The 15,009-nt window shown below is 45.1% G+C and overlaps 1 protein-coding gene across 1 annotated transcript in view; it reads right to left on the bottom strand.

Moving 5' to 3' along the window:
- The window catches only part of LOC144595623 (protocadherin Fat 4-like), a 46,596-nt gene extending 31,925 nt beyond the window's left edge, over positions 1-14,671 (bottom strand). Inside the window, exons 1-7 of the mRNA XM_078403204.1 lie at positions 14,048-14,671; positions 12,031-12,205; positions 7,182-7,233; positions 6,021-6,060; positions 4,264-4,275; positions 3,627-3,634; positions 2,265-2,515 (exon numbers count right to left, since the gene is read on the bottom strand). Of these exons, the coding sequence (XP_078259330.1) occupies positions 2,265-2,515; positions 3,627-3,634; positions 4,264-4,275; positions 6,021-6,060; positions 7,182-7,233; positions 12,031-12,205; positions 14,048-14,671 (1,162 nt within the window). The remainder of the gene's footprint in view (positions 1-2,264; positions 2,516-3,626; positions 3,635-4,263; positions 4,276-6,020; positions 6,061-7,181; positions 7,234-12,030; positions 12,206-14,047) is intronic.
- Between the last annotated feature and the right edge of the window lie 338 nt (positions 14,672-15,009).

Genomic DNA, 15,009 nt, shown 5'->3' with positions numbered 1-15,009 from the left:
TAGCTTTTTTAGTTTAGTTCAGAGATGCAGCACGTAAACAGGCCCTTCTACCCACCGAGTTTCGCCCCGACCAGTGATCCCCGCACACTAACACTATCCTACACACACTAGGAACAATTTACATTTATACCAAGCCAATTAGCCTACAAATCTATACATCTGGGATGTGGGAGGAAACTGGAGCTCCCAGAGAAAACCTCACAGGTCACGGGAAGAACATACAAACTCCGTAGAAACAGCACTCAATGTCACGATCTAACCCAGGGCTCTGGCACAGTAAGGCAGCAACTCTACCACTGCGCCTCCGTGCCGCTCTTAATTGTTGAATCCCCCACAGATTGCACTCTTTATGCCTTCTCTTCCTTAATCACATGCCGTCCTGGATAACATTTTATGAAGTCATAACAATCCACTTCTTTTTATATAGTGATAATTGACTATTTATTTCAGCTTTAACCCAAGTCTAGACAAATTGAAGAAACAAAGAACTGCAGATGCTGGTTAATACACAAAAGGACGCAAAGTGCTGGAGTAACTCAACGGGTCAGGCAGCATCCCTGGAGAACATTGATAGGTGATGTTTCATGTCGGGTCTGAAGGAAGGTCTCGACCCAAAACATCACCAATCCATGTTCTCCTGAAATGCTGCCTGACCTGCTGCTGCCTGGCCTAGGAAAATGAACAAGGGAGAGCCAGTGGATGTAGTGTACCTGGACCTTCAGAAAGCCTTAGATAAGGTCCCACATAGGAGATTAGTGGGCAAAATTAGAGCACATGGTATTGGGGGTAGGGTACTGACATGGATAGAAAATTGGTTGGCAGACAGGAAACAAAGAGTAAGGAATAACGGGTCCCTTTCAGGATGGCAGGCAGTGACTAGTGGGGTACCGCAAGGCTCAGTGCTGGGACCGCAGCTGTTTACAATATACATTAATGACTTAGATGAACTGGGTACTGATTATGGATGATCAGCCATGATCACATTGAATGACGGTGCTGGCTCGAAGGGCCGAATGGCCTACTCCTGCACCTATTGTCTATTGTCTATTTACTCCAGCACTTTCTATCCTTTCCTTGAATTGAGTTCTGTTTATGCTTGGTCTGTCTATCCATGGGCTGAGATTCGATCCAGAGAGCTACTCCATTCCAAACATGTCTGAGTTTCATCATGACTTCTCTTCTCTCTACCATGACTTTGTCATCTTTGCCCAAGTCATGGATTGAATTAAAAGATACAGCATGGAAACAGACCCACTGAGTCCACACCGACCATCAATCACACGTTCACACTAGTTTATTGTTATCCCACATTCTTACCCAGCCCCTACACATAAGAGAAAATTTTACAGATGGCCAATTAACTTACAAACCCGCATGCCTTTGGGATGTGGCAGGAAACTGGACCACCTGGAGGAAAGCCACGCAGTCACAACGACAACGTGTGAACTCCTTGCAAGAATTTCATTATTCCATTTTGGGACATATGGCAATGATAAATACTCTTGACTCTTGACACTTGAAAGCACCCGAGGTCAGGACCAAACCCAGTATATCTGGCGCTGTGAGGCAGCAACTCTACCAGCTGTGCCATCGTATCACCCATTGATCTTGCATCTTAATCTGTCCCTCATCACCAGGTATCTATGTTTTTATTTTATTTTCAGGAAGGTGATTACATCACAAAATCACATTTCAGAACAATGACTGACCTCTGCAATAATGAAAAGACATTTCAGGAACAGAAGATAGACACAAAGTGTGGGAGTACCACAATGGGTCAGGCAACATCTCTGGAGAAAAAAGATGGGTGACATTTTGGGTCGGAACCCTTCAGATTGAAAGTAGAAGTTGGGGGGGGTGGGGGACTAGAGAAAGGAAAAGGTCAGAACAAATCAGGGCCGGCACAGATGATCAAGGAAGGGTGGAGCCCATAATGGCCCATTGTTGGCTGGGGAAGAGGTGATAACGAGGGGATACAAGGATGCAAACAGTGGAATGAATAGGACAACTAGGGTGGGGAAGGAAGGGGGGTGTAGAGGGAACTCAGGGGTTACTTGAAATTAGAGAAATTAATATTCATACTGCCAGGTTATAAGCTGCCCAAGTGAAATATGAGGTGCTGTTACTCCAACTTGCGTGTGGACTCACTCTGACAGTGGAGGTAGCCCAGGACAGACAGGTCAGTATGGGATTGAGTAGGGGAGTTAAAATGTTTGGCAATTGGGAGATTGCATAGGTCAAGGCGGACTGATTGAGGAACCTACCTCTCTTTAGAACAGCAGGGACATTAGCAACATATGGGTCATCCAGGAATTGAGGTGGGTTATCGTTAACATCTTGTATTATGACCACCAAAGATGCTGAACTTGTCGAGCGCTGTGTGTGACTTTGGTCATTAGCTGTAACAAGCAGCGTATAATTTTCTCGAACTTCTCTGTCCAAAGTGGAGATGGTGATAATTTCTCCACTGACTAGATCAATGGAGAATGGAGCATCCTCCCCTTCCATTGAGTAGCTAGAAATGAAATAAAGACAACATGACAAGAAATAGTGGTAACATTTACAAATTGCCCTTGCTTTATCTTAGTTTAGTTTAATTTAGTTTAGTTTAGTTTAGTTTAGAGATAAAGCATGGAAATAATTCTTCATCTGGGTGGCCCTTCGGCCCACCGAGTCCACGCTGCCCAATGATCACCCATACACTACTGTAGAAAAGAACTGCAGATGCTGGTTTAAATTGAAGATAGACACAAAATGCTGGAGTAATTCAGTGGGACAGGCAGCATCTCTGGAGAGAAGGAATGCGTGATGTTTCGGGTCGAGGCCCTTCTTCAGACTGACCATACACTAGTTCTGTCCTACAAAATAGGAACAATTTACAGAAGCCAATTAACCTACAAACCTGCACGTCTTTAGGATGTTGGAGGAAACCAGAGTATCCAGAGGAAACACACGCAATCACAGGGAGAACATACAAACTCTGTACATGGAGCACCTGTAGTCAGGATCAAACCCAGGTCTCTGGAGCTGTAAGGCAGCAACTCTACCGCTCCACCACTGTGAAATCTTGTAAGAAAATAAGATGCAGTTTTCTTGCAAGTGTGTAATCTGGAATTGAACACGGTGCAGAAGAGATTCACCAGGGTGATACCTGGGATTGTGGGCTTGAGTTATAGGGAGAGGTTGGCTAGGCCATGACAGTTTTTTCTCTGCGGATCTGAGGGGTGACTTATTGATGTGTACAAGATTATAAGGGGCATGCTAATTTTTTTGCCTCATGGTAGAGGATTCCAAAACTAGAGGGCTAGGGTTCAAGATGAGAGGGGAGAGGTTTAAGAGGGACCTCAGGGGCAATTTTTTCACTCAGGCTGCATAAACAGGCCCTTTAGTCCACCGAGTCTACGCCAATCACCCAGTCACACTATTCCTGTGTTGTCCCACTTTCTCATCCGCATCCACTCGAGAGACAAGTTTTACAGCGGAACCTACAAACCCGCACGTCTTTGGGACGTCTCAGAGGAAACCCACACGGTCACAGGGAAAACGTGCAAACTCCATGCAGACAGCATCTGAAGTCGGAATTGAACTGGGGTCTCCAGTGCTGTTGCGGCAGCAACTCTAATTACGTGCCGCCCTTGCATAGGGGGGACAGAGTTTTCATGGAACTGGCCATCTCAAAACTATGGATAGGAACATATTCAGGGCATGTGGTTGGTAGTTAACAATGGTCCACACCCAATGATATGGAAGGTGCGGCTTAGAAAGAAACCAGCTTGTTCTTGTCGGTGTTTACACTCAACATAAACCTCTCCCCGCTCTTCGTTATCAGACTGTATCAAGATGACCTTGTATTCCTTTCTTCCTCACGTGCCCACAAGATATGATTCATCTCAAAAATGAAATATTTACAAACACTTCTTTTAACCTGCCCATGGTTCTTCCCCCCCCCCCCCCCCCCCCCCCGAGGTGCTCAGGATTAATGAGGTGAAATCTCTTCTTCAATTTGGTAAGATTTGGTAATCTTACCGGTTTGGTAATATTCACAATATGTCACTTTTACTAGCATGGAAACAGGCCCTTTGGCCCACTGAGTCCACACCGACCATCGATCACCCATTCACACTATCCCACCCACTCCATACACACTAGGGGCAATTTACAGAGGATAATTAACCTACAAACCTATGTGTCTTTGGGATGTAGGAGGAAATCGGAACACCCGGAGGAAACCCAAGCCGTTACAGGAAGAACATGCAAACTCCACATGGACAGCACCTGAAGTCAGGGACAAACCCAGATCTCTTGCACTGTGAGGCAGCAGCACTACCAGCTGCACCACTGTGTGCTGCCCGAGAATGGAATAGAAGATGAATGCAGATTATAGCTGAGGAAAAATACGTATATGCAATCAGGAAACTTGCTGAGAGGTGAGGGGCAAAGTTTAAAGAAGATGTGTAGGGTAAGAGGGTGGTGGGTGCCTGGAACGCACTGCTGGGGGTGGAGGTGGATGCAGATACAATAGTGGCATTTAAGAGGCTTTTAGATTGGCATGTGAATATCAAGAATTGAGGGGTATTGATTACATGCATGCAGTAGAGATTAGTTTATCTTGGCATAATGAAGGGAATGAAGGGATGTGGCTTATGTGCAGGTAGATAAGAGATGGTCTTGGCATCACGTCCAGCACAGACGTTATGCGCCAATGGGCCTGTTCCCGTGCTGTACTGTTCCACATTCTATGTTCCCTGGTGTAAGTATAAAGCAAATGACGATTCAATATTTTTGAAGTTGGTAAAATGTTTCTTCTAGCACACAAATATTAATAGTGTTCAGCACGTTAAGGAAGAATCCAGAGACTGTGCGATAATGTAAATTAACGAGTCAAACATGTAACATTGAAATGGTAGAAAAATGTAAAGAAGACATGTTAGATGACATACCTGATTTGCCCATTCTCTTCAGCATCTGCATCTGAAGCTTTGACCCATAAAATCATTGTACCAGTGGTGGTGGCTTCACTGATGGTGGTTGTATACAGACTTTGTTCAAATAGAGGACAGTTATCATTGAGGTCTTTAACAATTATTACGATTGTTCCAGTCCCAGTCAGTGGTGGCTCACCTGCAAAATTCATGGACCCTAACATATTAACTCAGTACAAAACAGTTCAATTAACAGTCCGACGAAGAGTCCCAACCTGAAACATCACCTATCCATGTTCTCTATAGATGCTGCCTGACCCGCTGAGTTACTCCAGCTCTTTGTGTCTATCTTTGGTATAAACCAAAATCTGCAGTTCATTTTATTAAATATGATGCACCTGTGCAAAGCAGTTCATGGCCATGCACTAATCATATAGAATGCTATCCAAGCTTTTTTACAAGGGTTATCGAATTTGAACTCTGTTTGCAATGAGGGAACAAAAAGCTAACAAAAATATAGTTCTAAAAGCTTCCAAGATTGAGAATGAAGTGACAAAGGTGCAGAAATAAACCATTAGGTCGTGGTATTTTACTGTGATAGAAAACATATTTCAGCATCTACTTAATGCAATGCACATAAGTTCCTGATATTTAGATCTGCTTTCTGAATGAATTTTTCATCACCCATGAAGCTATAATATTAATGCAAATTTTAATATGTTTGGCTGTGAGTAAGTTGGCTTTTCAACACATTAAACTTTCCCAGTGATGGTCTGTGGGCTTCTTTCTGGTTTCTTTGATTAATTGCTCAGTAAAGATTGTACTCTTTTTCTGATTAGGGGTTTCAGAGTTCTCCCAGTTAACCGGGCAATTAATTATTATGGTTTGCTGTTTAGATCACTGGAGCTAAACAAATTCATGTTGAATCAATTTATGTTCCACAGCCTGGTTAATGATATTTGTGGACAGAATGCCAAATCACTAGGGGCTTTTCTCTTTCTCAATTAGTATAGCCACACAAAGAATAAGAATAGTTTAGATTTTAAAAGAATTGGAAGTTAAGCCCAATAATCCATTAGCCAGCCAATAATTGTAGACAAAGATAGATACAAGGATCTGCAGATGCTGGATTTGGGGACTAAGTAGGAAGGTGGATGTGAAGTTGAGAATCTTAATGCTAATTGTGGGGCTTTACAGACTTCTGAGCTCTATTCCTTCATATTTTTAACATAAAATTCTGCTGAAAGTTTACTACGATATATTTTCTATATAGTTTTCCTTGGGCTGACATTAATGTGTGTGGAGTACTCTAATGATACATGGTCTCTGCTGTTAAGTGCAATGTCAGCAAATTTACTAAACCCGATCAAGTTGCAAAAGACGGAGAGTAATTTTTCACCTTCAATAGACAATAGACAATAGACAATAGGTGCAGGAGTAGGCCATTCAGCCCTTCGAGCCAGCACCGCCATTCAATGCGATCATGGCTGATCACTCTCAATCAGTACCCCGTTCCTGCCTTCTCCCCATACCCCCTCACTCCGCTATCCTTAAGAGCTCTATCCAGCTCTCTCTTGAAAGCATCCAACGAACTGGCCTCCACTGCCTTCTGAGGCAGAGAATTCCACACCTTCACCACCCTCTGACTGAAAAAGTTCTTCCTCATCTCCGTTCTAAATGGCCTACCCCTTATTCTCAAACTGTGGCCCCTTGTTCTGGACTCCCCCAACATTGGGAACATGTTATCTGCCTCTAATGTGTCCAATCCCCTAATTATCTTATATGTTTCAATAAGATCCCCCCTCATCCTTCTAAATTCCAGTGTATACAAGCCCAATCGCTCCAGCCTTTCAACATACGACAGTCCCGCCATTCCGGGAATTAACCTAGTGAACCTACGCTGCACGCCCTCCATAGCAAGAACATCCTTCCTCAAATTTGGAGACCAAAACTGCACACAGTACTCCAGGTGCGGTCTCACCAGGGCCCGGTACAACTGTAGAAGGACCTCTTTGCTCCTATACTCAACTCCTGTTGTTACGAAGGCCAACATTCCATTGGCTTTCTTCACTGCCTGCTGAACCTGCATGCTTCCTTTCATTGACTGATGCACTAGGACACCCAGATCTCGTTGAACTCCCCCTCCTCCTAACTTGACACCATTCAGATAATAATCTGCCTTTCTATTCTTACTTCCAAAGTGAATAACCTCACACTTATCTACATTAAACTGCATCTGCCATGTATCCGCCCACTCACACAACCTGTCCAACCTTCATTGCATCTCCACTTCTCTTCTCAACTCTGAAGACTATTGATCTGAAATAATTGAGTGTAGAAGTTGGATATTGAGTATAGAAGTTGAGTATTGAGTATAGAAGTTGGGTATTGAGCATAGAAGTTGGATAGTGAGTATAGAAGTTGAGTATTGAGTATAGAAGTTGGGTATTGAGCATAGAAGTTGGATATTGAGTATAGAAGTTGGGAGGCCAAACGTACAATTTAGAATATTGTGTTCAGTTTTTGGTCACCTTGTTATAGGAAAGATGTTGTCAAGCTGGAAAGGTTGCAGAGAGGATTTATGAGGATGTTGCCATGATTCAAGGGCCTGAGCTATCGGGAGAGGTTGAGCAAACTAGGACTTTATTCCTTGGAGTGCAGGAGGATGAGGTGCGATTTTATGGAAGTGTACATAATCATGAGAGGGATAGATCGGGTAAATGCACAGTCTTTTGCCCACAGTAGGGGAATTGAGAACCAGAGGACATAGGTTTAAGATGAGGGGGGAAAGATTTAATAGGAACTGTAACATCCTTTGTCTGACCGAAACATGGCTGACCCCGCTGGTGCCTGACCAGGTGATCTGCCCATCCGAGTCCTTCACTGTTTTCCGGGCGGACAGAACGGAAGAATCCGGGAAATCCAAGGGCGGAGGAGTCTGCTTCTTGACCAATAATAACTGGTGTAATCCTGGGAATATTAAGACGCTTTCTCGTTCCTGCTCGCCGGACCTGGAACATCTAACTATCCTATGCCGACCATTCTACCTACCCCGGGAGTTCAGCTCGATGATCATCACAGCCGTCTATATCCCACCGCATGCGGACACCGACGTAGCACTGTCCACCCTACACGATGTGTTGTGTCAACACCAAAACAAGAACCCTGATGCGGCTGTGCTGGTGGCTGGAGACTTCAATAGGGGAAATCTCAAAAAGGTCATGCCCAACTTCTACCAACACATCACGTGTGTCACCAGGGGGGAAAGAACTTTGGACCACTGCTACACGCCGTTCAGGAAAGGCTACAAGGCCGTTTCTCTCCCTCCTTTTGGGAAATCTGACCACGCTGCCATTTTCCTGCTGCCGGAGTACAAACAACGGATAGTACGGGAAGCGACAGTGACGAGGGACGTAAAGCGGTGGGCTGACCATTCAGAGGCCATGCTGCAGGATGCACTGAGCGAAGTCGACTGGAACATGTTCCAAGAAAGTTCCAGAGACGTAAATGAGTTTGCGGAAGCGGTTACGGACTTCATTGCCACTATAGCCGATACCATCATCCCCACGGTAAGGGTCAGTATCTTCCCTAACCAAAACCCTGGGTGGACAGGTCTATTCGCGTGGCCTTGAATGCTCGCACCGCTGCTTACAACTCCGGCCTGGCATCCGGCAACATGGACGACTACAAGGGAGAGTCCTACCGACTGCGAAGGGCAGTGAAGGATGCAAAAAAGAGGTACCGGGACAAGATGGAGTCACAGATGGAGCAGCAGGACACCAGGCGCCTTTGGCAGGGGCTACGGACTATAACTAGCTACAGGTCCAGCACCCCCTCAACCGGAAGTGCCGGCTCCTCCTTAGCTGATGACCTGAACTCTTTTTACGCACGGTTCGAGACGGGTAACACCACCAGCTCGCCGTCTAAAAACAGCACCGAAGGGGCGCTGGCTAGCGAGGCTGGAGGGGGATCCACCGCCGGGGATGTGCACACATTCTCGGTGTCCGAGCACGAGGTGAGGTGGGCTCTGACGCGTGTGAACACGAGAAAAGCTGGAGGCCCAGATGGTATATCTGGGCGAGTACTAAAGTCTTGTGCTACTCAGCTTGCTCCAGTGCTCACCACAATATTCAACCTCTCCTTGGCAAAGTCCGTGGTCCCTGCATGCTTCAAAAGATCCATCATTGTACCGGTGCCAAAGAATGCCTCTCCAGCGTGTTTAAATGACTACCGACCGGTGGCCCTCACCTCGGTTGTCATGAAATGCTTGGAGAGGCTAGTCAAGAAGCACATCTGCGCCCTCCTTCCTCGCAACATGGACCCACTACAGTTCGCATACCGTCCGAACAGGTCCACGGATGATGCGGTCTCCCAGGTTCTACACACCGCTCTCTCTCATCTGGACAGCCAGGGGGGCTATGTGAGGATGCTGTTCATTGACTTTAGTTTAGCATTCAACACAATAGTCCCCAGCAGACTGGTTGAAAAGCTGCTGGAACTGGGGCTTAGCACCCCTCTGTGTGCCTGGGTCCTGGACTTTCTCACTGCCAGGCCCCAAGTGGTCAGGATGGGGGAACACACATCTAGCTCCCTCACCCTGAACATAGGATCCCCCCAGGGCTGCGTCCTTAGCCCCCTACTGTACTCCCTGTACACACATGACTGTAGGGCCAGGTTCAGCTCAAACTCCATCATCAAGTTTGCTGATGACACTGTGTTGGTGGGCCGGATCTCCAACAACGATGAGAAGGCCTACCGGGAGGAGGTGGCTGATCTGGCACTCTGGTGTCAGGACAATAGCCTCCTCTTGAATGTCACTAAAACAAAGGAGCTGATTGTGGACTTCAGAAGGGCTAAACATCCAAGGACGTACACGCCACTGGAGATAAATGGGTCTATTGTGGATAGGGTGAGCAGTTTCAAATACTTGGGAGTCCGCATCGCAGAGGATCTGACGTGGGCAACGCACATTGCCGCACTGGTGGGTAAGGCTAAGCAGCGCCTTTACCACCTTAGACAACTGAGGAAATTCAGAGTGTCGCTGAAGATCCTTCATTGCTTCTACTCTGGGGCTGTAGAGAGCATCCTGTCCGGCAACATTACAGTCTGGTTTGGGAACAGCTCTGCCCAGGACAGGATGGCCCTGCAGAGAGTAGTGCGTTCGGCAGAACGCACCATGGGAACTACACTCATCCCCCTGCAGGACCTATACATCAGGAGGTGCAGATCCAGAGCAAGCAAGATCATGAGGGACCCCTGCCACCCCAGTAACGGACTGTTCCAGATGCTACGGTCAGGCAAACGCCTCCGCTGTCACGCTGTGAAAACGGAGAGGATGAGACGGAGCTTCTTCCCACAGGCCATCAGGACTGTCAACTTTGATAACCCCAGAGACTAAATTTTTGTCGACACTTTTTGTGCTATGTTTAGTAACTTATTAACTTTATTTATATGCTGTAACTGTAATTCTTTTTGTGCACAACCCGCAGGCATTGCCACTTTCATTTCACTGCACATCGAGTATGTGTATGTGACAAATAAATTTGACTTGACTTGACTTGAGGGGTAACTTTTCTAAACAAAGGGTGGTGGGTGTTCGTAACAAGCTGCTGGAGGAGGTAGTTAAGGCAGGTATTATCACAACGTTTAAGAAACGTTTGGACAGGTACACGGACAGGACAGGTTTAAAGGTATATGTGCTAAACATAGGCAGGTTTGATTAGTATACATGGGACATGTTGTTTGGTATGGGCAAGTTGGGTCAAAGGACCTGTTTCCACGCTGCATGACTCTATGATTCTATGTTGCCAGCCTCCCACTATTGTTTAATTAGTTAGTGAGTTTAGACATTAGACTTTAGAGATACAGCTTGGAAACAGGCCCTTCAGCCCACCCAGTCCGCGCCGACCAGCGATTACCCTGTACACTAACACTATCCAAAACAATATCAATAGATTACGACTGAAGTGTAGATGTTGGTCGGTATGAGCAAGTTGGGCTGAAGAGCTTGTTTCCACTGTGTATGACTCTGAAAACATTTTATGTTTCAAGGTTACAAGTGCAATCCTGAACCTCTACATCTGGGTACAAGGAACTGCAGATTCTGGTTTACAAAAAAAAGAGGTGAAAAGTGCTGGAGTAACACAGCAGGTCAGGCAGCATCTATGGAAAATGTGGATGAGGCTGAAGAAGGGTCCCGATCCTAAACATCACCTATCCATGTCCTCCAGAGATGTTGCCTGACCCACTGAGTTACTTTGAAGCGGGACACGAGTGTCAAGCAAAGCAAATGAAGTGGGACACGTATCAAACGAAGTTTTCTTTATTCCTCAAGGGCCATATAGCTCTCCAAACCCCCAACCAGTTCAACTCCTCCTGGAACTCCACTACCAACGGCCACTCCTCCCCATTCCAAGTTTCATTACCCCAATTCCTGAGCCGAGGGTTCGCACCACACGTGGCTCACCACCAGGGACCGCCACAACTTCAGCATTATGTGTCCTTCATTTCCCTACAGCGGGTCTTTCCTCTAAGTGTCTATGCACCACCTATATCTGTGAAGCTGCTTCCTGAATCCATCGGCAATGTGACATTCAACGCTCAAAGATTATCAAGTAAATTTGGGCTTTTAATTTGCTCTTATGTTGCACGGAATTGATACAAGATGGACAATTATTCATTCAGCAACTGTTAATGTACTGTATGAGAAGGATAAAAGAGATTTGACAAATTAATATGGAAGAAATTGGAAATAAAAACAGATTAGACTTTAGACTTTAGAGATACAATGTGGAAACAGACCCTTCGGCCCGCCAAGTCCACACTGACCATTGATCACCCAAATACTAGCACTATCCTGCACGCTAGGACAATTAATTTTTTTTACCGAATCCAATTAAACTACAAATCTGCACATCTTTGGAATGTGGGAGGAAGCCAGAGCATCGGGGGAACCCACACAGTCACAGGGAGAATGTACAAACATATACTGACAATACCCATTGTCAGGATCGATCCTGGGTCTCTGCGCTGTAAGGCAGTAACTCTAGCGCTGCACCACTGTGCCTTCTTTGATTAATGTAGAAGCAAATATGACTGTCTGCATTACCTGCATCTGTGGCCGTCACCAGCAATGTGTATTCCCCCTGAACCTCTCTGTCGAGGATCTGTAACAGCCCGAGTTCTCCGTTTGTTGAGAGTGAAAACTTGCCCTCTTCATTTCCTTGCGATATCTTGTAAGTCAGTTCACTGTTGGAATCCAAGTCATCGTCACGGCCTAGCAACTGAGAAACATAGCAAGCCCACATTAAGTAACTGCTTTTAGTGGTTACGTGTGACGTGTTTCTATACATGGTCAACATAACTGTCCTGAACCCCTTCTCTTATAACCGCAGTGTCTTCAACATGAAAATGCTATGTGTTTAGACATTACCTTAAGATGAATTAATCTGAATTTGGGGTTAATGACCAATCATAGAACATAGAACAGTACAGCACATGCCCTTCAGCCCACTATGGCCATGCTGAACATGATGCCAAATTAAACTAATCTCCTCTGCCTGTCTGTGATCCATATCCCTTCATTCCCTCCATATTCATGTGCCTATCCAAAAGCCTCTTAAACGCCACTATTCTATCTGCTTCCACCACCACCCCTGGCATCATGTTCCAGGCATCCACCACCCTCTGTGTAAAAAAAAAACTTGCCCGCATATCTTCTTTAAATTTTGGCCCTCTCATCTTAAAGCTATGCCCTCTAATCTTTGACATTTCCAACCTGGGAGAAAGGTTCTGACTATCCTCTCTATGCCTTTCATAATTTTATATATTTCTCTCCTCAACCGCCAACGTTCCAGAGAAAACAATCCAAATTTGTCTAACCCCTTCTTATAGATAATATCCTCTAATCCAGGCATCATTCTGGTAAACATCTTTTGTTGATAAGTTCATAAATTCATGTGATAGGAGCAGAATTAGGCCATTCAGCCCATCAAGTTTACTCTGCCATTCAATCATGGCTGATCTATCTTTCATTCTCAACCCTATTCTCCTGCCTTCCCCAAAGCCCCCACATCTATCCTGTAGTGGGGTGTCTGGACAGTACGCAGTACTCTAGATGCAGCCGAACCAGAGTCCGGTGAATCTGCATCATGTAGCGACCATAGAGATTGGTCCTGGGAGTCGAACCCTCAGATTGGCCAGCAAGGTCACGTGTGGGTGCGACCGTAGGGATTGGTCCAGGGAGTTGAGCCCGCTGATTGGACAGCGTCGTCACGTGAGGTTTTGGCGCCCAAAAGCAGTCAGTTAGGAGACTTCTTCGAAGTGAACAGTTAGAATTAATGGTTGTCTGTAATCTCGTTCGTTATACTTTGTAATCGAATGTTGCTGTCGCAATAAACTTCTTCAACAAAGAACGGGCCTCCAGACTCGCCATAATCATGACTTTCTGACTCTTATGCTCAATCCCACTAAAGTTCCACTACTTTGATAGATCTAAGGCTTCTTTCAATGGGTGCCACCTTTTTAACAGGAGTTGCAGGAGTTTTTTCAGTTTAGTATCAAATACATACAGTTAATCATAGTTAAAAAATCACTGCTGTATCATGTAATTATGATAACATGATATATCACACTTCTGAGCCTATTTGTTCCCTCATAAAATTGCATTTGCCAATCTCGTTTGCCAACCTCTTTAACTATCAGGCTCAGATTTCATTAATCAGGTTTTTAAAAAATAATGTTGTGTTTAAGCTATGATTTATTGTATGTAGAAAATGGTTGATACCATGATTGTCTGATACCAAGATTAATTGTCATCTGCTGCGGTTCTATCTTTCAGAGTTTCCATATACTGACACTTGGTGTTAAAAATGAACCACGACTACTTTTGTATAGTATTATTTGATGTGAATGGACAGCATGCAAAACTAAGCTTTTCATTGTACCGCAGCACACATGACAATAAACCAAAATAAAGGACACAAGGTGCTGGAGTAACTCAGCAGGTTAGGCAGCATCTCTGGAGAACATGGATCTGTGACATTTCGGGTCAGGGCCCTTCTTCAGTAATGCAGCTTGAATATGTTAAGAATGAAAACAATTGAAAGAAAAACAAGTCCAAGTACCTGATATACGACTTGTGGAACTTTATTTATATTCTCCAGGATATGTAGGATCATGGTGGCAGGCTGGAAGATCGGCACAAAGTCATTGACATCCCTGAGAACAACCTTGACGGTGGCTGTTCCTGACCTGGGACTGGATCCATCATCCGTTGCAAAAACCACAAAAGAATAAATCGGTATTTGTTCACGATCTAGATTCCTGAACAATGAGATGAACCCAGTAACAGAATCAATGGCAAAGTGCTTGCTGCTTGTTGTATATCGAACCTGCCCATTTCTCCCTTCATCGAGGTCAGTAGCTGAAACAGCCAGTAATTCAGAGCCAGGAGGTATGTTTTCATCCTCTGTGACTGTATAAGTGGTTTGACTGAAGATGGGGCTGTTGTCATTGACGTCAGTAATAATTGCTCGAATGCATAAGGAAGTAGAGAGTGATGGCTGGCCTTTATCTGAAGCAGTCACTTCTATTGTAACCCGTTCCACTAATTCTCGATCAAGGTCTCCAATCACACTCACTTCGCCACTTGTGGTGTTGATGCTGAACTTGCACCCTGGTGATTGTGCGAGAGAGTATTCAATGTGGCCATTGAGCCCGCTGTCTCCATCCACGGCCTTCACTATCATTATCACGGTATCAGTAGAAATGTCTTCAGGAAGGTAGACAGCATTCGAAGGCAAGAACGTGGGAGCATTGTCGTTCACATCAAGGAGCTCCACTGTGATCAGTGCACTACTTCTGAAACGTACCAAATCACACGGAGCCTGGTCAATAGCTTGAACTGTTAAACTATAAGTAGATTGGCGTTCTCGATCTAATGTCCGTCCAACCCAGAGTACAGCGTTTTCATCAATTGTAAAATCTCCATTGGGATCCCCAGAGATTATGTTCAATGTCAAAGCTGCATTCAGACCTGGACGGTAGACAAATGTTCAGTCAGTTACGTAACACTTGTACAGACTAT

The sequence above is a fragment of the Rhinoraja longicauda genome, chromosome 7 (assembly GCF_053455715.1).
Source record: "Rhinoraja longicauda isolate Sanriku21f chromosome 7, sRhiLon1.1, whole genome shotgun sequence".
Lineage (NCBI taxonomy): Eukaryota > Metazoa > Chordata > Chondrichthyes > Rajiformes > Arhynchobatidae > Rhinoraja > Rhinoraja longicauda.
Note: the sequence above shows the minus strand (reverse complement) of the source record. Positions and strands in the feature narration are given on the sequence as shown.